Raw genomic sequence first — 25,175 nt, forward strand, 5'->3', positions numbered from 1 at the left:
GGGCAGAGTCCTTCTAGAATTTAAAATCTTGTACCAAATTAGCTACTTTTTAAATGACTTTTTGTCTCAAGCTTCTGTAACAGTAATTAGGAAAGAGAACACATTTTAAAATCAAAAGTATTAACTTGTGAGTCACATGAAAACATAGCTTGCAGTGGGTAGGCATAGTTGTGGTTTTATTTGGTTAGATAGGAAATCCTGTGTGTTTATTCCCATTAGATTAGGTTTAGGAGCAATAAACTTGTACTTAAATTTTGGAATCATTGACAAATATTTCTGCACAATGATCAAAGCTTGAATGGAGTTTAAGAAAAAGAATACAGAGTACAAAATAGGTATGTATTTAAAAGTCAGCTCATACATTTACATTCATTTATTATTCATACAGTATCTGTATCCACAAAGAATTTCAGATGGTTTAAAATAAAAGACAGACATAGGACCCAATCTTTTGAAATAGGGCAAGAAGACAAGAGCCAAATAGGGGAGTTACTTTTAAAACAATTCATTGTTCCTAACCTAAGGGATACTATAGGCTTTGAACAAAACTTAACTATACATGAAAAATGCAACAGGTTACACTGCTCTTATTAACAAAGTTCTTATATCTTTAGTAGATACAAACCTTTTATTTATCTCGACAAAGAGTAGCAAGGTGGATTTTTATATTAGGCACACAAAACAGAATATTTTATGTAACTAATAGTACTTTTTAAAAATGCAGAAATTTGATCCAAAATGGTAGGATGTAAACTCTGAAGATGGAAGAAATAGAGCAGGGGAATTTTCCATGGACTGTCCACCTTTTGGCTCTTATTTGAAGTACTTTCTTGTTTTTTTTTAATTGTTAATGATGAATGTAAAATGTTTCCAATATCTCCACATACTCAAGAATTATTAGAAGCATTAATTACTACAGGAAAAATTTGTATTTTTCTGGTATTAAAAATCAACTCCCTCCTGATATAAATATCACTGAGAAAATTAGCTCTTTTTACCTTTTCCTACTCTAGTTACTGGTAATGAAATAATTGTCTTGTTTTCAGTGTTTCAAGTCAGGAAGAATATGGGTTTTAATGAATCACAGTCATTTGGATGATATGTACTCCTGTATTTTGCCTTCAGTGCTCCATGGAAGATGTTGCTTAAGTTATAAATAAAACAAGCTTCACACTGGTACCCGGCTAGGAACTTGCTGGGAGTGTATTTTACCTATACCAAATTTACTAAGCTCTAAATGCCAAAACATTAGATCTAGTCATCCTTGATCCCTCTCTTCATTCATGGCCCATATCCAGTCCATTTGAAAAAATCATCATGGTACGCTCATTAAAATATATCCAGAATTTGACTACTTCTTAACCACTGGTCATGCTACCATCTTCTTTTGCCTGAACTACGGCGATAGCTCCCCAGTTGGTCTTCCTGTTCCTACAGTTTCCCCACACAGTATATCCTCTATACAGTATCTAGGCTGATCCGTTAAAACATAAGGCAGATAATGTCATTTTCCAGTGTTTTCTAATGTCACACAGAGTTGAGATTACCTGGCCTTCAGCACTCAATGTGGTCCATTTCCTTACCACCTCTTCGACATTTTATACTACTACTTTTCTTCTCTCTCTCTTGTCCAAACACTGGTCTCCTTGTCTTTTCAACATACCATGCAAGCTCTCCCTTCACAGACTTTGTACTTTTCTGTTGTTTCTTCAGTCTGGACATTGTTGAGCTCTATCCAGGTTCCATGGTTCGCTCTCTCACATCCTTTGTAGCAATGTGACCCTATCAGAAAGCCTACCCCTGACTGACTTTTCTCCCTTGCACTTACCCATGTGACATATATTTATTTGCTCATACTGTTTCCTTTCCCCAGCAGCATATGAACTCCTTGGGGAAGGAGTTGGATTTATTCCCTGCTGTTTACCCAATGCCTACACATTCCTTTTTTATAATAGATGCTCAGGAAATATTTCTCGAATGAATAAAATGATCATCTCCTATTTGAGAGCCCAGACTCAAAATCTGAGAATACTAAAATGTATTAGCATGTAAAGTGATTTTAGAGCAGTGGTTATCATGGACCCAGAAATTTGCATTTAAAAATAAAATGTAGGTAGTTTTTTTTTTTTTTGAGATTTTATTTATTTATTTGACAGAGACACAGTGAGAGAGGGAACACAAGCAGGGGGAGTGGGAGAGGGAGAAGCAGGTTTCCTGTTGAGCAGGGAGCCCGATGTGGGGCTCGATCCCAGGACCCTGGGATCATGACCTGAGCTGAAGGCAGACGCTTAACGACTGAGCCATCCAGGCGCCGCTAGGTAGTTTTGATGGAGACTGAACAAAGATTTTATGGGGCTGAGGTTTATTAATTTGCATTTATAACAATCTCCCCAGGTGATTCCTTGGCAGGTAAAAGATTTAGTACCATTCTAGAAGTTAGAGGATGGGGTCTGTATCTGCTTGCTTCAGATATATTAACTGCCTTATCCTGAAAGTGTTTTGAGTTGAAGCACCTCGATGTAGCATCTGGACCAGTCGGTGGGTCTTAACCGTGGCTTCATATTCTAATCATCTCGGGAAGGAGCTCTCAAAGCATCAGATCCTGGGATGTCACCCTCAGCTCTTGCTCCAGACTGCACGGATTAAATCTCTGGCCGCACTCTCACTAGCTTTTTGACCTCCAGCAAGTTGGTTATCCTCTCTGGAAAACTGAGTAGTAATAGTGCCCACCTCAGAAGACCATGGAGGGGTCCATGGTAGATGAAATGAAATTATATATGAAAAACACTTAACATAGGAAACCCTCATAAAGGATTTGATATTATTACTAAGTTTTGGTGACAAAAACTAATCCTCTTTACTGCTACTCTCTTACAAAGAAGATTTGGGATTTATTTTATTCTACTTTGCTGATTCCTTAATGTCCAAGCAAACCCAGCTACAGTGGTGACAGAGGGAAACAGCTACATACTTGGGTCATTTCACATCCGATCTAGTGAAGCTGCTACAGAAATGGGAACGGAATGGAGTGAATAGCATTGAACCAACTGACCAAAGAATCCTCTGCTGATATGGTCATTTTGGATAGTTTTATTACTTCAAATCCCATTTTCTCAATATCTCAGTCTTACTGTGAGAAGGAAGAGAAAGAAAAATTCAAGATAAACATCCATCATTATGTGCCAGTAAGGCTGATACTTACTTTAAAATAGGGGATAGCTTCTCACGCAGAGGAATTTGAAATTAGCACAGTGTGCAAGCACTAAAAAAGAATGGAAATATTTTTGTTTTGATTAAAAAACACAACTCTGAAGCAATGGTAGAAAAGGAAGAAAATGTCATCTGTAAATTTCATGTCATGTGGAAATTCTTTGGCAGTATAGTCAGTTTATAAGAGTCTCTTCAGTTTCTTTGAGTCTCTTAAAACTAAAATACAAATAAAGCTATGGATTTCCTAGTGCTCTTATTACTCAAAAGAGGTTATATTTAATGTTATTTTTATATTTTATATCTATACTTTTATATTTTATATTTAAGGTTATATTAAGTCACTAGCCATCACTTATTTTTCACAAAGTCCTCAGGAAAGTTTTTTTTTAATATTTGGTAGCATCTAATTTTGGAATAGGCTTATATGACTCCATGTACCTGTCTCTTCTTATAATAGAGATTTAAACAAAGAATAATGATGTAATACACTATTAGTGTTGAGTCCCTATGGTTTTAGTTAAATCTAAATGCAAATCAAGATGCATTTTTTATGCCAGGATATTTGGTGAGATACTTTAATGCTTATTTTATGGTTCCACAGACCATAACTGACACCTGTTTGAAAGCACTGAATTTCCAATATTGAATGTGCAAAATTACTTTCTACTCTAAGATCACAAAAAGCATGTGACACATAATTTGTGTCTCAGAATATAAGATTTTGTTCTTATAAAGAGGACACATGTTCAGGACTTAAAATTTACTGAAACCTGGCTTGCATGTATATTCCTCAGTCTTTATGGCACAACATTTGGTTATCGTAAGGCAGCGATAAGACAAATCTTTCAGACAGGACTACACCCGCAGGATCATGGCAGAGGAGGTTAAACCATGTGGTATAATTCAGTTACTTCCCTTATAAGGGAATCCAACTCTGCAAACATTCATTACCTGATTTGTACCTCTTGGTCTGATTCATATAACTAGTGCTAACTAAATTCATCTAATCCTAAACAAAAGCAAGGAATCAGCGCAGATTTCTCATGGGTAATTGTACAATTTTTAAAGCTTTTTGAAATGTTGAAAATAGTTTAAAAACCTCACTTTCTACCTGTTGCTTTTCTAAAGTCCTCCAATAGTTCAGAAATGCAGATTGTAAACCAGCCAACCAGATGATTTTTAAAATCATTTCTTTCCTCTTCCAAAATGAGACTATCTCTTTGGCATCTGAAAGATCTTTCTTGGAGAACTTTTAAGTTGTCCACAGTCATTTCAGTGTTTTAAGAAAGAAGAAAACCAATTACTTAGCTCCTTCTTCATCTGAATGGAGGGTTTTTTAACTATTGATTTCAGTCTTAGTAGGTCAAACACTAGTGTTCTGGCAAACCAAAATGTAACCATTAATACTGTTTACATTCCCGGCAGTTCATTTAGGAAGTAGGTGATATTTTAAATGGAAAATTACAGACTTAAATAATAATGTACATTTGAATGACCCTTCTCAATTTATAATGTACTTCTGTAGTGTCCAGATTCTCTTAGGTACCTCTTCCAACCTTGGAACAATAATTAATTTGATTTTTTCCATTTGTAGAAAGAATTCACAACTATGATTCTGTGTATGTAGTATGAATTAAATAGATAAATTAAATAGATAAATTCTATATTACAATGTTTATTTAGAATCTACCTCTCTAGAGGATCATGAGAAAGCCTTCAAAAGGCCTTTCATCCAAAGACAATAGATAAAAAATATTGTGCTCTTTTGTTCCCATCTATGTATTAGAAATTCTTTTTCTGAAGATTTAAAAAAAAAACACTTTAATATATTGTTAGGAGTTAAACTTTTTCTGTAAGGTTTCGTGGCACAGATTTAAAGCTTTTTAAAAACTGTCCTCTTGCTGTCAGTTTTTCCTTTTTTACAAACTATGAAAAATTGAGAATGCCCAAAAAAATGTTTAAAAAAAATAGAAGCAACTACAATGTCCCCGGAATACTAATTAGATAAATTACTGATCACCTAAGGGGGGAAAAAGAAAGGAATATAATGCAACTTTCAAAGATCATGTTTTAGAAGAATCTTAGAACATTCTTATATTTATTGTTACATGAAAAAAGTATATTAACAGTTTGGCCCCATTTCAGTATGTAAATCAAATGCATTTATTCAGTGAGCAAATTTCACTGAGCATTTACTTTGTTAAGAGCACGTGACGAGATGAGAACTGGGAATGCTGCAGTAAACAAGGGAGTCCCTTTCCTCAAAATCACAGGCATGCTAAAAATTACAGGCAGAACCCATCAGAATGCTGACAGTTTGGGATTTTGGTGTCTGTTTCCTTTTTTTAAACTTATCTGTATTTTTCAGGATCCTAGGAGGATCATGTTATCAGCTGATATTTGGACTAAAGCATAAACATGTTGTAACTTTATGCATAGTTGAGAAGAGACCCTAGCAGAATAAAAGTGGTTTTCTGAAGCAGCTTGAGAAAAGCAGTCTCAGTGTATCATAGTGTTTGTGGTAGTCTTCACAGCATGATGCTACTCTCTAAGATAAAGAGAGAACGAATAAAAAGAGCACTCTGGCTTTTGGTATTTCCACTTTTCACCTAAGAGAGGCATTATGTTAAAATGAATCCAATGTCTCCAGGGAGGATTGATAGGAAAATGGAAGAACTCCAGTACATTACTAATGCTTAGGCTATTTAGAACTTGTGTAAAATCACTAATTTAATATCTGTTCAATAAAGTAGAATACTATGTATGGTCTATCATTTTTAATTAAGCTGCAAATCCCATTTAAAGATGTTATTAAGGGGCGCCTGGGTGGCTCAGTCGTTAAGCGGCTGCCTTCGGCTCAGGTCACGATCCCAGGGTCCTGGGATGGAGCCCCGCATTGGGCTCCCTGCTCAGCAGGAAGCCTGCTTCTCCCTCTCCCGCTCCCCCTGCTTGTGTTCCCTCTCTCGCTGTATCTCTCTGTCAAATAAATAAATAAAATCTTTAAAAAAAAATAAAGATGTTATTAAATAGTTGAAATATCAATTCATAATTATCATTAGAAAAATTCTTTATTCCACTGGGCTTTTAGATGTACTGCATAATTCAAGGAAACCATTGCTGATTTTAAGTTAACATTATGTAAAATAAGTCTTACACATTTTCATAAGGTTAACATTAAGCAGAATTTATTATTTCTTATGTCGTTGGTGATGAGGGTAGTTTTTGTTAGGGCTTTGTGGATGAATAGAAGTTCAAGTTAATATTAAAAGATTTGACAGGAATTTTTGCTGCCTTTTTTAGTTGTGAATTGGGCCATGATTTTAATGATTATAAATTTTGCTACACCCTTAAATAGATACCAAAATCATGCTACAGAGAAAATAACACTTACACTTGAAATAACCAAAGAAATTCAAATCTCTGCTTGCAATAGGCCATTTAAACCTTACTCATAAAATTATGATAATTGATACATGTCATTGCCTTCACTTCAGCAGTTTTGGATTTGATAGGCAGAAAATCTATCCATTAGATAGATCTTTTCTGCAATACTCAAATTTTTCTGTTTCACTGACTCTGAGCAGATATATGTGGTTTGTGCACTTTGGATTTGTTTATTCCTCCATATGAAATTTATTTGAAATTGCTTTCCACAAGGAAAAGGGGATGAATTTGGGGCTTGTGATGCCAAATGAAAACTTACTGCACATGTAACAGAGATGTGCTTTAGGCTGCAAGCTTTAAAATACTTTGTATCAGATGCATAATATTCAAGCCATGAGTATGATGGAGAATGTCAGAATACTAACCAGTTTTTCTATATAGCCGCTATCCATATCTCTTTAGTGAGCAACTCCTCTTGAGCCCAAATAAATCTGAGTAAAGGTACGTAAGTAAAGTTCTATGAGATTAGTCTTGCATTAAACCCAAACCAAATTGTCCTTGTTCTTGCCCGTTCATATCCTAATAGTCTAAAACAACAACAACAAAAGCAAGAAAACTGTTTCTATTGGAAAGCCAGTATTCCTCTAAAATTTGAAAACCAGGCATGAATTTAGATGAGTTTAGGAAGCTTTGATTCCAACTTTTAGTCTCAAAAGTTTTGTTACTTAGTGAATTTTACTGAATAGTTTACATGGTTCATTTAGGAGAGTCTTTTGTCTCTTCACTTAACATATATGCATGAATATCTGCTGTAACAATAATAATTCATAATCCACTGTGGCTATCATGAACAAATTGAACAACTCTATGTGAGATTCTGAGTAGAATGGGAATCTCTGCTAGGCCAGGAATGTTCTTATAACTGAGAAAAGTCAACTGGACTCAAATATCTTATTGGTTCTGACATTAACTTACTGTGTTATCTACCACAGATGATTCTATTTCCTGGGTCTGCATTTTTTTCCAGGTTGAGGTATAAATATATCTGTCATCTTTTGAAGCACTATTAACTACCTGTCTTCTGCAGTGAACTTCTGTAAGAATTAAAGAAGATGCTTTTGTAAAGCTTATCAGGGTATTTATTTGTTATAAAATTAGTGCAAACCATTTTCATTAAGGTCAGCAGAAAACTTTTCTCAAGGTTTTAGCAATCTTCATTTTCTGATCTCACATGCAAATATATTTGGCCTTTAAATTTCCCCCACAAAATAAAATAACAAAGATTATTTGCAACTTTGTCCTAAATACCAGATTTTGCTCTTCTGTAGTAGTAGAACAAAATAGCAAAATAAATATTTATGGATGTGTTCCCTCATATAAGAAAAAATGTGTTAAGGTTGATTTGTTAATATTGATTTTATTTCAAATAAGCAGAGGCAGAGAATGGTCTAATTTAGTTTGATGGTCGTCCATTCACTCTTCAGTCATCCTTTTTTAAAGTCAAGACATATAACACTGTAAATTTAAGGTGTACAATGTGTTGATTTGATACACTTATATATTACAAAATGATTACTTCCATAGCATTAGTTAACACCTTCATCACATCAAATAATTACTCTTTATGTATTTCTCCCCACACATAACAATTGATGAGACCTCTCTCCACTGTCTTAATGTATTTATTTGAAACTGTGGTTCTCTCCAGTATGTCATTCTCTTCTTTCATGACCTTTTCTTAGAAATGAGAGATTCTCTGATTAAAATGAATCAGATTGGGACTTCCAAGGAAGATGATGGACAGGAAGATCTTAATCTCACCTTGTCCCATGGATACAACTAGATAACACCCATATTAGTGTAAGGAATCCAGAAAACAACCAGAAGACTGGAAGAACAAACTGTGCACAGCTAAATGTAGAGAAGAGGCCACATCAAAATGGGTAGGAAAGGCGGAGACATGGTCAGGAGCCAAATGGACCCATGGGCTGTCAATAGGAGAGAGGGATGCCACAGACATGGAGAGGGGAGGGGAGAGGATAAGATTCTCAAGCCAGACACCCCAGGCACAGGGAAGACAAATCCCCGTAACATATGGCTTTGAAAAGCACAGGGGCCCAACAATCAGTGGGGCTTAACACGTGTAGTTTTAAAAATGAGCAGGCTCTGCTCTGGGAGAGCCTGGAGAATGAGAGGAAACTGAGTCCCCACCCTTAAATAGCACAACGAACAACCCCCTCAGAAATACAGCATAGAAGTTTGAGAAACATCTGGGCTATATGGGAGAGAGATTTATTTACTGATCTCAGAGCATGTGCTGGAGGGGCAGAGAACTTTAGGAGACTTGAGGAACAAAGGGGCTGGTGGGCACCATTTCCCTCCCCTACCCACCAGGCTAGACACATGGACACCCGTGGGAAGCAGCTCAGTGCCACCACTCTCCCCCTAGCTTGCTAATAGTGTGCCCTGTCCCCATGTTCTCCTGTGGAGATGCCTCCTCCAACCCAGTACCTGGTGGGAGTTTTCCTCTCACACAGCAAACCGACAAAGACCTTGCTGGCACCATGTTCCCTGCCCCCATTCTCTCCTGGAGACTCACCCCTCCAACCCTGTGGCAGGAGTTTTCTAAAGTGGCTCCAGGTCCCCTCCCACAACAGACCTGCACAAACCTTGCTAATACCATGTGCCCTGCCCCAGTGTTCTCCAACAGTCCTGCCCCTCCCCCCTCCCCAATACACTGTTGGCTGGAGCCCATCCAAAGCAGTGTCACAAGTCTGGCAGCTGCAAGCAGCTCCACCAGGGGCCAGCACAACTCCAAAGTGACTCCTGCCTTGTGGAGAGGGAAAGATAACCACACACACCAGTCCAACTGTGGCCATAGCAGTGAGCTTGGGGCAGACATATGGTCTGACTGCAGGCCCCGCCCACCAATGAAAGTTTCTCAAGGGACAACACAGGAAAAGTGCCCTGCAGTTCAGTACTACTGCATTTCTGGCAAGTGCCTGATCTGACACAACTCAAGACCGAGGTGGCCCCAGATTGGCCCATTAACAACACAAGGACCAAACTCAGCCCACAATAGGCAAAGAGAGCCATTGCAGATGACAGGACTGAAGGCAAATACAGCTCAGCCACAATAGCAGGGCACGTACAACATAATAGGAGACACCCCTGAACCACCAGGTTCTAATTATCAGGAGACATTGCACTGCAGGGCACTATAGGGCCTATTCTTCATAAGGCCACTAGTTTCAAGATCAGGAGACATAGCTGACTTTCCTAACACAGAAACAAAGAGAGTTAGATAAAATGAAGAGACAGAGGAATATGTACCAAATGAAAGAATAAGAATCACAGCAAAAGAGTTAAATAAAACAGATAAACAATATGCCTGATAGAGAATTTAAAATAAGTCATGAAGATATTCACTGGACTTGACAAAAGTGTGGAGGACCTCAGTGAGACCCTCAACAAAGAGAAAACAAAAAAGAACCAGAGATGAAGAACTCAATAAGTGAAATTAAAAATACACTAGATGGGATAGACTAGAGGAAGCAGACGAATGAATGAGCGACCTGGAAGAGAGAGTGATGGAGAGCAACCAGGCTGAAGAGGAGAGAGGAAAAAAATGAAAATAGATTTAGGGAGCTCAGTGACACCATTAAGCTTAATATTCCCATTGTACGACCCAGCAATTGCACTACTAGGTATTTACCCTAAAGATACAGACATAGTAAAAGAAGGCACATATTCACCCCAATGTTCATAGCAGCAATGTCCATGATAGCCAAACTGTGAAAGGAGCCGAGATGCCCTTCAACAGATGAATGGATAAAGATGTGGTTCATATCTACAATGGGATATTACTCAGCCATCAGAAAGCATAAATACCCACCATTTACATCAACATGGATGGAACTGGAGGGGGATTATGCTAAGTTAAATAAGTTAAGCAGAGAAAAACAATTATATGGTTTCACTCATATGTGGAACATAAGGAATAGCATGGAGGACCACAGGGGAAGGGAGGGTAAACTGAATGGGAAGGAGACAAACCATGAGATTCTGGACTCTGGGAACCAAACTGAGGCTTATGGAAGGGAGAGGGATGGGGTAACCAGGTGATGGGTATTAAGGAGGGAATATGTGGTGATGAGCACTGGGTGTTGTAGGCAACTAATGAATCATTGAACACTACATCAAAAACTAATGATGTACTATATGTTGGTTGATTGAACATAATAAAAAAATAAATAAAAATTGAATTTAAGATAAAAAATATTCCCATTGCAGGGATCTCAGAAGAAGAGAGAAAAGGGGGCAGAAAATTTATTTAAAGACGCAATAGCTGAAAACTATTCAAATATGGAGAAGGAAACAAATCCAGATCCAGGAGACACAGAGAGCACCGAACAAAATCAACACATAGAAATTAAAATGGCAAAAAGTAATGATAAAGAGAAAATTTTAAAAGCAGCAAGAGAAAAAAAATAGTTACATAAAAGGGAAATCCCATAAGGGCATCATCTGATTTTACAGCAAACTGAAGGCCAGAAGGGAGCAACATGATATGTTCACAGTGCTGAAAGGAAAAAACCTACAACCAAGAATACTCTATCCAGCAGGGCTGTCATTCAGAATATAAGGAGAGAGAAAGAGTTTCCCAAATAAAAAAAAGTTAAAGGAATTCATCACCACTAAACCAACCTCACAGTAAATGTTTAAAGGGGATTCTTTCCATAAGCAGGAGTAAGAAAAGTAGGAAGCACAAAAGCAGTAAAATTAAGTCTATCTATAAAAAGGAATCAAGGAAGGGGCACGCCTGGGTGACTCAGTCTGTTAAGCATCCAGCTCTTGATTTCAGCTCAGGTAGTGATCCCAGGGTGGTGGGATGGAGCCCTGTGTCGGGCTCCTCACTCGGTGGTGAGTCTGCTGGAGATTTTCTCTCCCTCTCCCTCTGCCCCTCCCCCCACCCTAAAATAAATAAATCTTTAAAAAATAATGAATCAAGGAATTCACAAAACAAAAGGATGTAAAGGATGACACCATATACTTAAGATATGGAGGGGAGAGGAGTAAAGAAGGGATTCCAACAGAGACCAAAAAAAAGCTGACTCTTAATTGTAGAGAACAAACTGGTGGTTACCAGAGGGGAGGTGGATAGGGGATGGGTGAAATAGGTGAAGCGTATTAAGAGTACAGTTATCATGATGAGTACTGAGTAATGTGTAGAATTGTTGAATCACTGTATTTATACCTGAAACTAATATAATACTGTATATGTTAACTATACTGGAATTAGAATAATAAATTTTAAAAATGAATCAGATTAAAATTCAGTGTGAGAAACTGCATTGTATAATCTTTTCCAATACTTATTTAGGGTTTAGGTATGAAATTTCTCAGGTCTTTATCCTTGAAGTGGGATTTTGAAACAGGGAAACTTTAGTAAGGAAACCAGTTGAGCACATGTGCAATATTTTTGTCTTATTTTCTCATATTTATTATAAAGTAGAGAAAGATGTATGCATTTGGTACAAGGGAGAGGTCTCCACTTTTCTTATTATCTCACAAATACAAAAAAAATGTCCCTAATACTTTATAGGCAACAGAGATTAAAATCTATGAACATCTTCAAATGCCAAAATGATTTTGCAGTGTAATATATTTTTTCTTATTTTCCCTTTTATTTAGGTGTGTGTGTGTGAGGTGGGTGTGAGGTTGGGGTTAGGGTTATAGAGAAGTAGAGAGAGAATTGTAAATATCAGAGGTTTTTTTTTTTTAATGATTAGTTTTTACTGTTAAAAAGCAACAAAAGCAAAAATAAACTATTGGGACCACATCAAACTAAACAGCTTCTGCACAGCAAAGGAAACCAACAACAAAATGAAAAGGCAACCTACTGAATGGGAGAAAATGTTTGCAAATCATATATCTGATAAGGGACGAATATCTAAAATATATAAAGAACTCATACAACCCAATATCAAAAAAAAAAAAAAAAAAGGACGGAAGATCCACACAGACATTTTTCCAAAGAAGACATACAGATGGCCAACAGGTACGTGTAAATATGCTCTACATCATTAATCATCAGGGAAATGCAAATCAAAGCCACCTCTCACCTGTTAGAATGGCTATTATCAAAAAGACTAGAAATAACAATTGTTAGCAAGGATCAGGAGAAAAGGGAACCCATGTGCACTGTTGGTGGAAATGTAAATTGGTATAGCCATGATGGAAAACAGTTTGGAGGTTCTTCAGAAAGTTAAAAACAGAACTACCATATGATCCAGCAATTCCACTTCTAGGTATTTATCTAAAGAAAACAAAAACACTTAACTGAAAAGATACCAAGATATCAGCACCCCCATGGTCATTGCCACATTATTTATAATAGCCAAAATATGGCAACAATGTAAGCGTCCATGGATAGATGAATGTATTATATGTAAAATGAAATATTAGATATATAGATAATGGAATATTAGATATATATAATGGAATATTAAATGAATATAAATGAATATATATATAATATTATTCAGTCATAAAAAAGAATGAAATCTTGCCATTTGCAACAACATGGATGGACTTTTAGGGCATTATGCTAAATGAAAGAAGGCAGAGAAAGGTAAAACTCTATGATCTCTCATATAATTGGAGTCTAAAATATAAAAACAACCAAGCTGATAGGTACAGAAAAGAGGTTAGTCATTGACAGAGGTTGGAGTAGGGAGGAGGTGTGGGGGAGAAGCAATAAAGAGTTTTGATAAGAGTATAAAGGTGAAAGCCACTGCTAAGTGTCTTGTTTTTTTCACTGTTTCTGTTTATGGGGAACACAATTGGTTGGTGGACCCAGTACCTATCTACTAGCCCCTTCTTTCCAGAGACATTTCAGCCAGTGATGGCCATATAATACATTTCTGAGTCAGAGATATAAGGAGCAGTTTACTGTTTTTTAGGGGTTTGCTTTCCTGATAAAAAGAGAGAAGCTGAGCTGGCATTCCACTGTAACTTTTACGCCTTTCGTTCCTCCTTTTTCCTGTATGGAATGGAGGCATTACTTTACAATCATGAGGTAGTAAGTATGAATACAGAAACCTCCACCCTGAAGATTGTGGAGTACAACATCAGAAAAGAGCCTGAGTCCCTGATAGCATCTTCAGGACACTGAACTAACTTCCCACCTCTGGATTTATTGTTCTGTATGAAAAATGAATTCCTGTTTGCTTAAACTTCTATTTTTGTTCTTTGTTATTTGCAGCTGCATCCATTCCTAATCAATTTACAATTGTAGGCTTTTCAGTTATCTGCTATTAATTGAGTACCAAAGTGCCAGACATTGTGCTAAATATTTCATATATATTAATTAATTTCAGCCACATGACGGCTATGAGGAAAGTGAGGCTTCACTGCAGACAACATACTGGCGTATGAGTGGGTGGATCTCTGCATGACTGGTGATTTATCAGATGAGGAAACTGGAGCTCGAAAATGTTAAGCGACTTTGCATAGCTAGTAAGTGGCAATCCTAGAATCAAACAATGTCAGTCATATTACCAAATGTCATGGCTCTCTAATTTCCATAACTTAAAAGAAGCTCATTTTTACTTAATTTTATTTATGGCAATGCTGAAATTCTTTTCAAATTCATTTGTCTTTATCTGAATTTTGCCCACTTTTCTACCAGGGCATTCTTTTTCTTAGTAATTGGGCTGCACCTCTTCCATTCTTTCCTATTTGCCATTTGTCATTTTCAGTTTGCTTAAGGGTTTTATTTTATTTATTTTGTCATGCAAAATAATTTTATTATGAAGTTAAATTTATTAATAATCTCTTTTATACTCCCTGGTTATTATGTAGAAATTTCTTAGACTTCTATGAAAAATATATTTATCCCATAATTTTACTTAAGTACTTTTATAGTCTAATTCTTTGCTTTTATATCCTTGATCTACCTAGACTATATTTTGGTGTAAGACGTGAGTGAGGTAAGACTACAATTTTCCCAGTTTACTAGAATGCCACCTCTATCGTGTGCAAAAACCAAACCAAAACAAAAATAAAATCCCATGTATTTTGTCTATAACCAAAGTTTCTGTTCCTTTCTATTGATCTCATGGTAAAGAGTATCTCTTTCATGACTGTAGTCAACATCATAAACATCATACCTAATAGAGAGTTATAGGAAATCTTTTTGTTTTATTTAGGAAAAATAGAAGAATGTGAAATTATTCTGTAGCTTTTTAGGATTCTGGAGATTATGGCTGATGTAATAAACTGTGAAACAGATCCAGTAGCATAAACATAGAGAAAGAAAACAAAAATTTAAATATATGAAAAAATTATCTGATATTAGAAAATCCAAGCATTAATCGGAAAATTATTAGAACTAATCAAAACAACTCAGTAAATCAGCAGAACAAAATTTAATTATTCCCAAATCATTAGTTCTCTTAAATATCGTTGAGGCTGGATAATGTTTTGAGATTAAGATTTATGTTTCTTCTTTATCTACCCTCCCCCTCCCAACATCCACAATTTAAGTAAATCCAAGGTCTGCATTTCATTTCTTCAGGGGAGCATTGACTGACCAGGAAGCAAAAATGGCTCGTCATATGTTCTGACATTTTTTGTCAAGACTTTTGAATAATACTTAGGAAACCTTAAAGGGTTTATGGGGAAGATAAAGGAGGTGGAGCCAGAGTGCCTTGGGATGTATATTCTCAAGATATTGGGAGACTATCCATAGAAAGTTGTAATCTGTCTCCTTTCTCCTTTTTAATGCATTCTGCATTGCTGGTTAGGATGATGGTCTTAAAGATAAATATGTGCATTGCGGGTTAGGATGATGTCTTAAAGATAAATATGTTACACCTGCTCCTGAGGGCAGAGGGGAAACAGGCCAGCAGTTCATGGTGCGATCATGAGGCTAACGCATGCCAGGAGGGCCAGGTGCTCTGAGTTCTTTGCTTCCTTTTAAACTTAGTTCTGCCAAGTTTTCATGCACTAGTTTTGAAGACCTTAGAGAGGCTCTTAAAATAAGGCTGTGTGATTTTTCTACGTAATGAATTCTGATCTGTTCCTAAAACAGTTCTTAATATGACTACTTAAATGTACAAGTCTTGTAAGATCACCAAGAAATCCCCAAAAAATGGGAATAGATTTTTTAAAACGTGTTAGACTACCTACAATATTTACTTTACTTTAATAATTACAAATTTGGGCACCTGGGTGGCTCAGTCAGTTAAGCGTCTGCCTTTGGCTCAGGTCATGATCCCAGGGTCCTGGGATCGAGTCCCGCATCGGGCTCCCTGCTCTGTGGGGAGCCTGCTTCTCCCTCTCCTCCCCACTTGTGCTCTCTCTCTCACTATCTCTGTCTCTCTCTCTCAAATAAATAAAATCTAAAAAAAAAAAATTACAAATTTAAAAATAAAAACTTGTACTTCTTATAGCTAATATTTCAATCAAGTGCACATGTTTGCTAAAAATATGGATAAGAAAGAATGAGGCCTTCTTGTCTTCATCTCTCATCAGTAAGCCTGAGTGGGTCTATGAGTCCATTTATTTTTTTCTTTTCCCAACCTCAAGTTTGGAATTTGGGCTAACTTGAAAGCTATTAAAAGCTCTTACAGAGTTTTACTCCAATTCTGGCTTGTCTGCAGTGTTTCTATTAGCAATTTTAGGCAAACACAAAATATGTATCTGACAGGCCTTGTCAGTTCATTTATTGAATCATGTATAGTAATACATCTTTTAGCATCTACTATGTAAGCAGGCATTGTGTGATTGACTCTACAAAGGAAGGAAATGATGATATATAATCTCATAATCCATTTAGGCAAATAATGTAGCTTCTTTTTTTTTTTTAAGATTTTATTTATTTATTTATTTGAGAGAGAGAGAGAGAGAAACAGCATGAGAGGGTATAGGGTCAGAGGGAGAAGCAGGCTCCCCGCTGAGCCGGGAGCCCGATGTGGGACTCGATCCCAGGACTCCGGGATCATGACCTGAGCCAAAGGCAGTCGCTTAACCAACTGAGCCACCCAGGCGCCCAATAACATAGCTTCTTAAGAAAAGATGGCCATAATAGTGGTTCCAGGCTCCTCCAAGCTGGGCCTTACCAATTGTTTAAGGTTTAGGACTCACTGATCCTTTCACTGATTCATATGGTTTACCCCTGAAGATTCTTTGTATTTAATTATCTGTAAACCAATCATCTGTTTAACATGTAAGAACTATATTCAAATTTAAGAATCAGGCAAATCTCAAGAAAACTGTCCTGTTTCTTGCAATTTTAATCTTTTATTGATTAAGATAATTCACTTGACCATAAATCTAAAAGTACGTTTGAACTCTTTGAATCTATAGATCATCTTCTTGTTTTTGATTTAGATGTATTCCATCTATCACATACAAAACTTGTCATCTTATAGTTTTCTTTCTTATATACGTCTTGTTACAGAATTTAGTGTGAGCAAAGTACAATGACCTTAAGCAACATTTTAGTCAGAATGCCTTAAAAATGTTATCACCTCTTTTTAGTGTGTGTCTACATGGGTTTTTATTGGTCTATTTTAAAAAGAACTCTTCTTAAGAAAAAAAAAGAGAGGGGGCATCTGGGTGGCTCACTTAATTAAGCATCTGCCTTCGGCTCAGGTCAGGATCCCAGGGTCCTGAGATTGAGTCCCGCATTGGGCTCCTTGCTCAGCGGGGAGCCTGTTTCTCCTTCTCCCTCTGCCTGCCGCTCCCCCTGCTTGTGCTCTCTCTCTCTGACAAATAAATAAAATCCTTAAAAAAGAAAAAAAAAAAGACAGTGTTACCCTCCATTAGCAGCGTGCAATTGTTTAGGGACCAAACAAAAAAAGAGAAACCATTCTCAGTATTTAAAATAAGGAATTTAGGGGCGCCTGGGTGGCTCAGTCGTTAAGCGTCTGCCTTCGGCTCAGGTCATGATCCCAAGTCCTGGGATCGAGCCCCGCATTGGGCTCCCTGCTCAGCGGTAAGCCTGCTTCTCCCTCTCCCAGTCCCCCTGCTTGTGTTCCCTCTCTCGCTCTCTCTCTGTCAAATAAATAAATAAAAATCTTTAAAATAAATAAATAAATAAATAAAATAAAATAAGGAATTTAGTATAGGAAGTAGATTGCGTGCTTGATGGAAGGAGCGGAGAAGCTATCCAGAGGCAATGAGGCTATCCAAAGATTGGTAAAATCAAAGCTCACACCATTTTCAGGTTGAAGGACAAAGGAGCCAGAGATATGATGGTAACCCATGGTTGTGGGTTACTACATGAAGGCTAAAGCTAGTGGGCTTTTCTGGCAGGAACTGGAACCTCGAAAGTGAAGGTAGTTACTGCAAAGGCAGAAAAAGGAGCTCCTTGGCTTTTCCCTTCCTCCTGCAGATGGTCCTGGAGCCTGGGAAAAGCAGACTGCAGGGGTCAGCCTCCCTGGATACAAAGCAGAACTGAGGTCAAGGTCAAACATGACCAGAGCAGGCACAAAGGGCATGCAATTCAAGTTGTTTCCAAAAGTAGGGATGGATTTTTTTTTTTTAAGATTTTATTTATCTATTTGACAGAGAGAGAGACAGCGAGAGAGGGAACACAGGTGGGGGGAGTGGGAGAGGGAGAAGCAGGCCTCCTGCGGAGCAGGGAGCCCTATGCGGGGCTCGATCCCAGGGCCCTGGGATCATGACCTAAGCCGAAGGCAGACGCTTAATGACTGAGCCACCCAGGCTCCCCAGTAGGGATGGATTTGCGCCGAACAACCCATGCTGCTTCTCCCATGAGTCTCTTACCCTCACTGTTCTCATCCTGTGGGACAGCAAAATGGAGGCAGGCAGCAATAATGTCAGAGCCCCTTGGAGCTTAATAAGTCAATGACAGTTGTCTCATTGATCTAATATTGCATCCTGTCAAACAGACCAAGCCACATAGAAAGTGATTTATTTTCCATAGCTTAGTTTTGGAAAAAATATACATTGCCACTTTACCTTGCACCTTAGCAATAGCCACAGGGAATATTTTTGGACTATGGTAATACAAAAGAATTCCCTAATTAAGAAATTATTTATTGATTCTCTTAGTGGTTCTTTTACTCACAGTTTTACTTATGTGTGACACGTGGAGCAATCGAGCTAAAATGAAAATACAGCATCTCCCTACTTCACTAGAATTTAAGCTCTCTAAAAATGGGGAATTTCTCTATTTTGTTCACTGTTGCATTGTCAGAGTCAGGAAGAGTGACCAGCATGTAAGATGTGCTCAGCAAATAAAAATTTGTTTAATGAATGAAGAAAAGAGAAGCTTTATTTAAAAACCAACCAGCCAACTGACCAAACAGATGTTCTGGTTCTGGTAATGCTGGAGTAGGTTGTATTTGATTGACATTCCCCCCGCCCCACCTTATGTAACAATTATAAAATCTTTTTTTTCCCCAGTTTTTTGAGATGTAATTGACATACAACATCATAGAAGTTTAAGGTATACAAAACAATGATTTGATATATGTGTATATTGTGAAATGATTATCACAATAAGTTTTACTTAATAGCTATCACCTCACATAGTTACAAATTACAAAATCTTAAAGAAAAATGATGAAGCCACTGGAGAATGACCAAAGCAGAATTTGACCCTTGCCATAAGGGGACTGCATTTGTCCTTTTCCACTGCTTTGCACAGTATAGGGGAGCAAGAGACAGCTCTCAGGCCGAGAGCTGCAGTATTCTTGGTTTGAGTGTCAAGAGACAGGATGTAGGGCTGCCTATGTGTCTGAGAATTTCCCCCCAGTAAGGAAAGAGTTACAAAGGAGGGAGCACCACATTATAAATATAAACTTTCCTAAAATCCTTGGTAACTGTGTAAGCGTAAGGGAGAATCCACGGAGATCCATGAAAAGCAATAGCTTGGAAGTTTAAAAGGCTCGATAGAGATGTTAGCTGCTGCCCACCACAGGGAAGACAGACATTTGGAGCGAGATTCATGTGGCAAATTAAAGGGCTTGATGAATACCGTGGGTGTTATATTCAAATACCATACTTGTAGACTAAAAACTATCACAGGATTTGCCGAATGGATTTTCCCTGAGATATAAACAATCTAAAATTAGGCCTGCTTTGACAATATGTAAAAGCTAGCATTCACAAGTTCAGGGTGAGCAACCAATAATGTAACTGCTAGGGGAAAAAGTAGCACTCAGAGACTAATATAGAACCCAGTTTCTTACCAATGTATCATCCACTATGTTTAGAATATAACAAACATCACTAAATATGCAAAATAAAATTATGATGCTAGATCAAGAGGAAAAGCAGTCAACAGAAACAGACCAACAGACCCAGATATGGATAAGATGCTGGAATTATTTTAACAATTTTAATTTATTTAAATTTAATTTAATTTTAACCAATTTTAAAGCACCTTTAAAACTGCTTTTATAAATATGTTCAAGGGCTGAAAGAAAAAGATGGTCATACTGAGTGAACATGTGGAGAATCCCAGCAGAAAAATGCTGAACATAAAATAGAATGTAATATAAATTTTAGAGCTGAAAACTAAAATATCTGAAATGAAAATGTCACATGATGGATTTGAAAGTAGATTGAAGATGGTGGAAGAGCAGTAAAAATTATCCAGTTTAAAAAACAAGAGAAAAAAGGGCTAAAGGCAAGGAACAGACATTCAAAGATATGTGGAATAATATCAAGTTGTCTAATGTATGTATTCATGAAATCTGCGGCTGAAAAAAAGAGAAAATGTGAAAAAATATATATTAAAAACATGTCTGAAATTTTCCAAATTTGGTGAAAAACTTATACTTCACATTTCAAAATCTTAGAGAATTCCTAGTAGAATTAATACATTGAAAACCATAAGTGTACACATCATAATCGAACTGCTAATAACAAAAAATAAAGAGAAAATGTGGAAAGCAGTTAGAAGTTGTGTGTGTGTGTGTGTGTATGTGTGTATGTGTGTGTTGGAATATTATTATGTACAGGGAAACAATGATCCAAAGATGATTGAAATCTCACCAAAAATAGTGGAGGTTAGAAGACAGTGGAACAAAATCTTTAAAGTGCTGAAAGGAAATTCCCTCAACTCAGAATTCTATCTTCAGAATAAATATCTCTCAAAAGTAAAGGCAAAGACTTTTCAAATAAATAAAAGCTGGTAACTTCCTACCAGCAGACTTGCACTACACGAAATGCTAAAGGATTTTCTTCAGTTTGAAGAAAAATAATCACTAGCAAACTCAGATCTTCAGGAAGGATTGAAGAACAGCAGGAAAGATAAAAATGTCCATATATGTGAAAGAATATCTTTTTCTTGCCCCTTTAACTTTAAGACCACTGCTTTTTGATACAGATATTATAAGTTTGTATTGTGGGGTTTATAATGTGTGTGGGTTTGAAATACACGTCAACAATAACAGAGAGAATGAGGATAAATAGAGTCATGCTGTTAGGCTCTACTATTTTAATTCAAGTGGAAAAATGTTAACTCTAAGTAGACTGATAACTTATTAAATATGCAGATGGTAACTACATGTAAGTTACTGAAAAAAAAATTCAACACAGAGGTGGAGCTAAAAGCCTAAAAGATTTGAAACAGAATAATGATTAATAGTTAACCCAAAGGAGGGCAAGAAAGAGATTTGTGCATTTCACTGTATGTAAAATTTTACTTTAATCAAACATTAGAAAAATACAAAATAAAATGAACAAAAATAGATCTAGTGGATCAGAATTAGGGAGTGGGATTCAGGAACTTCTAGAACACCCACTTCCCCCAAATATGATGATCACTTTTGTTTGAAACTACTAATGCCGATTGACTTCCCCAACCTTCTTGTGACTATGACAAGAGGACAAGGCCTCTCTCGGGCTATTCTCTCCATTGAGACACATCTCTCAATTGTAAGACCAGCAGGAACCTCAGACTTGTCAGCTGGAAGAAGCTGGATATGGCCCGATGGTCTGCAAGAACTATGTTATCAAAATGACAGCAGTTACGACAGCCTTGGAGAGCTTAACAGCTTGATATTTTCTCTTTTATTCTTACATACCGCTTGCTAACTTTTATCTTCCCTCAATTTGTCTGCCTTTTATAGGCATTTGATGGAGAGAGAATTATCATAATCTGACACTTCCATTTTTACAGGAAAAGGAGACTTGCAAGGGAATATCAGTGTTCTCTCACACATTTGTGGCCTGAGCAGGTTTGGCATTGAGGCATTAAGGAGACAAGATTGTGGCACTTGCTATATTTGTATAAAACCAAAGCTGTGTGAAAAGATGGAGAATCTGTCAGAAATGCTAGACAGTCCAATGGGACCTGCAGTACATCCATCATCAGGCAAGTCATGAGAGATTTGGTATAAGCCTATTTCTTGTGCTCTAGATGTCACCTTCCATCACGTTAAGGCAAAAATGTAAAAGAAATCTCTTCAGGAAATAAACTGATTTAAAGTCCTGAGAGTAATTTATAGTGGTAATGTGCATGTGCTGAACATGAAGATTACACATGCAAATCTCAATATGGATTAAAAAAGAGTAGAATTCTTGGATTATACATGTTTATTTAATGTAGTATAAAGTAACGGCAATTTTAATAATCATTTTGGAAATACTGATTTTTTTTTTCCAGTAGCCTTCCAGGATGGCAGGTAAGCTTCCATATTTCCAGGTACACAGTCTCATAGGAATCCTCTAGTTTCTTAATTTAATATCCTGATTTAGAGTTATGTCTATTTAATTTAATGTCTCTATTTATGACTCTTTGAGTTGGGATTTTTTTTTTCATTCACTTAATCTTTATTCATGTCTTTAGCTCATGTATTTCAGACTGTGCTAGGGCTTGGGGATATTATCCCTATCCTTACCTCTCTCAATCTAATGAGAGGTGCCACAGTTAGAGTTAGCAGATACTGCATGAAGTGCTGTGATAAGGAAGTACAAACACATAGGAAAGGGAATGTAATTCAGACTTGGGAGGTCAGGGAAAGCTTCCTGAGAGATGTGATCTCGAAGGTGAAATTTAAAGAATGATTAGGATTTGGGAAGCAACAGAGGAAGGAGATAAAGCACAGAAGAATGTTCCAGGAAGAGAAACCAGCACATGCAAAAGCCTAGCGTGGCAAATTCAGTAAACCCAAACAATTCAGTCCACCTGAAACATGGAGTGAGGTAGAGCAAGAAGGTAACTAATTAGGGAGAGAGGAGTGAAGAAAGTAGGTTCGAGATCATGAAAAATATAGAAGTGATATTTAGGAATTTGTAGTTTGTTCCTGAAGCAACTACAAGTCATGACAGTTTTAAAGAGGGGACTGACATGGTCAGATGTGTATTGTAGAAAGATCACTCTGGCTTCAGTGTAGAGATTGGGCTGGATGGTAAGTTTGAAAGGACTAGGGCCAGGAAGACCTATGTGGAAACTGTTAGCTAACTGTTAGTTAACCTGTGTGCAAGGTAATGGTGACTTGAAATGGGGTGGTGAAGTGGGATAGAGAGAGAAGTGCAGATTCCTGAACTATTAAGCAATAGAATTGTAGGACTTGCAATATAAAAAAAAAAGGGTCATTGGAATCTAAAGTGTCATAAAAGATGTGAATATCAAAAGGAATTCATAAAAGTGGTTTCAAGAGAACTGAGGTCACTATGAAGTAAAACTTAATGTTTAATGAAAGTAACAGATTGAGAGAGCTAGGAGAGTAAGACTTTGTGCACAGAGTGGGACTTTCAAGTCAAGTCAAGATTTCAGAGGTGGAATGTCAGGTGATGATAAAGCCCAGGATGTGGCATTGGGAGCTTGTGATGGAAATTAAGTGGAGGTGAAGGTCATGGAAGGCAGAGAGCCAAGGAGGCAGGTGGTGTAGCATACTAGAAGAGATCTCCACATTTCTTTTCAATGTTAAAATGAAAACTGAGGCTGAAATGAAAACCATGAGTCAGACACTAAAGGCTTCAGTGAATGAGAGGGAGTTACCCGGAAGTCTGTAGATGACAGAAGTAAGGAGGCATAGAGGTTAGTATAGACTGAATGACATGATAGTAAGTGAGCCTGTCTATATAACTCAGAACAGGCAGAAAAAAATTTCCTTTGGTGACATTCTTCTCTAGCTTGCCAAGTCTCCCAGATGGAAGCTGATGAGTGCAATGTTGCTTTTTCTGCCTAGTTACATCTTTGACATCTCTACCTCATTTAGCCTCTGCTGATTCACCATTATAGGATCCTGTTGAATCCCAGTCCTCCTGGAGTCTTACTCCAATGGTTTCCCCTATTCTAACATGTATAGTTCCTTGGAAATGTGTGCAAGCATGTGTGCCGCTCTGTGTGTGTGTGTGTGTGTGTGTGTGTTGGGGGGGTCCTAGACTGGAGGATAATGGTCATTCTGCCTGAACAGTTTTTATGTTCCAATTTTGGCTCAATGATTCTTTGTGAAGATAAGAAGATGAATCCATGATGAGAGATCTGCTAAGTATCCAAATGTAGTCAGGAGTATATAGACAAGTGTTTAAGTACAATGTAGTCAGGATGGACATAGACAAGCATGAAGACTGAAAACATGAGAAGTTAGAGAATCACAAAGATCAGCATTGAGAGGAGAGATGTTTAGTCTCTACCCTGTTTTAGATAGACTGCTATCCTTGAGTTTTTGGATTCTTAGGACTGGAGCCAGAATGAAATCAGAGGTCTGCAGGAGTATATCTTTCTGTTAACAGGGGCATGGGAGAAACAAAAGTGAGATGGAGGAGCCAAATAGTTTTGATAGAAACAATTAGCATGAGGGCCTCTCATTCCAAAAGTAAATGCTATAAAATGGGAAAGGCGGGGCGTTTTACATGTCTCCAAACAATGAGATCATTGAAAGCAAAAATTGTGCCTCACTATCTTTACTTTGCTGTTAGGGGTCCCTACAACGTTATTATAAGATTTTGAGGTATGAATTTATTTATAATTTTCTGCTTGGGATTCATTGGACAATTCATCTGCTATATAATCCTTTTATTGGGTTTCTTTTTCAATTTCTTAAAGTTCTATTTTTTTTATTAAAACCAGAAGTGCTTTATTTTTTTAAATTTTATTTTATTTTATTATGTTATGTTAGTCACCATACAATACATCATTAGTTTTTGATGTAGTGATCCACTATTCATTGTTTTTGTATAACACCCAGTGCTCCATGCAATACATGCCCTCCTTAATACCCATCACCAGGCTAACCCATCCTCCACCCCACCCCCTCTAAAACCCTCGGTTTATTTCTTGGAGTCCATAGTCTCTCATGGTTCATCTCCCCCTCCAATTCCCCCCCATTCATTTTTCCCTTCCTTCTCCTAATGTCCTTCATGCTATTCCTTATGTTCCACAAATAAATGAAACCATATGATAATTGACTTTCTCTGCCTGACTTATTTCACTTAGCATAATCTCCTCCAGTCCCATCCATGTTGATGTAAAAGTTGGGTATTCATCCTTTCTGATGGCTGAGTAATATTCCATTGTATATATGGACCACATCTTCTTTATCCATTCATCTGTTGAAGGGCATCTCGGCTCTTTCCACAGTTTGGCT

General features: G+C 37.2%; 1 protein-coding gene across 2 annotated transcripts in view; it reads left to right on the forward strand.

Moving 5' to 3' along the window:
• Nucleotides 1-25,175, forward strand: part of POT1 (protection of telomeres 1) — a 120,142-nt gene that overhangs the window by 82,565 nt on the left and 12,402 nt on the right. The window contains exon 21 of one of the 2 annotated variants that reach the window (XM_081800159.1): nucleotides 13,977-13,999. The exons of the other annotated variant lie outside the window; for it this stretch is intronic. Coding sequence (XP_081656285.1) covers nucleotides 13,977-13,984 — 8 coding nt within the window. The 3' untranslated portion in view covers nucleotides 13,985-13,999. Of the gene's footprint in view, nucleotides 1-13,976; nucleotides 14,000-25,175 lie in introns of those variants that run through there. 2 annotated transcript variants of the gene reach the window in all.

The sequence above is a fragment of the Leptonychotes weddellii genome, chromosome 12, assembly GCF_054177405.1.
Source record: "Leptonychotes weddellii isolate Sample4059 chromosome 12, ASM5417740v2, whole genome shotgun sequence".
NCBI classification, from domain to species: domain Eukaryota; kingdom Metazoa; phylum Chordata; class Mammalia; order Carnivora; family Phocidae; genus Leptonychotes; species Leptonychotes weddellii.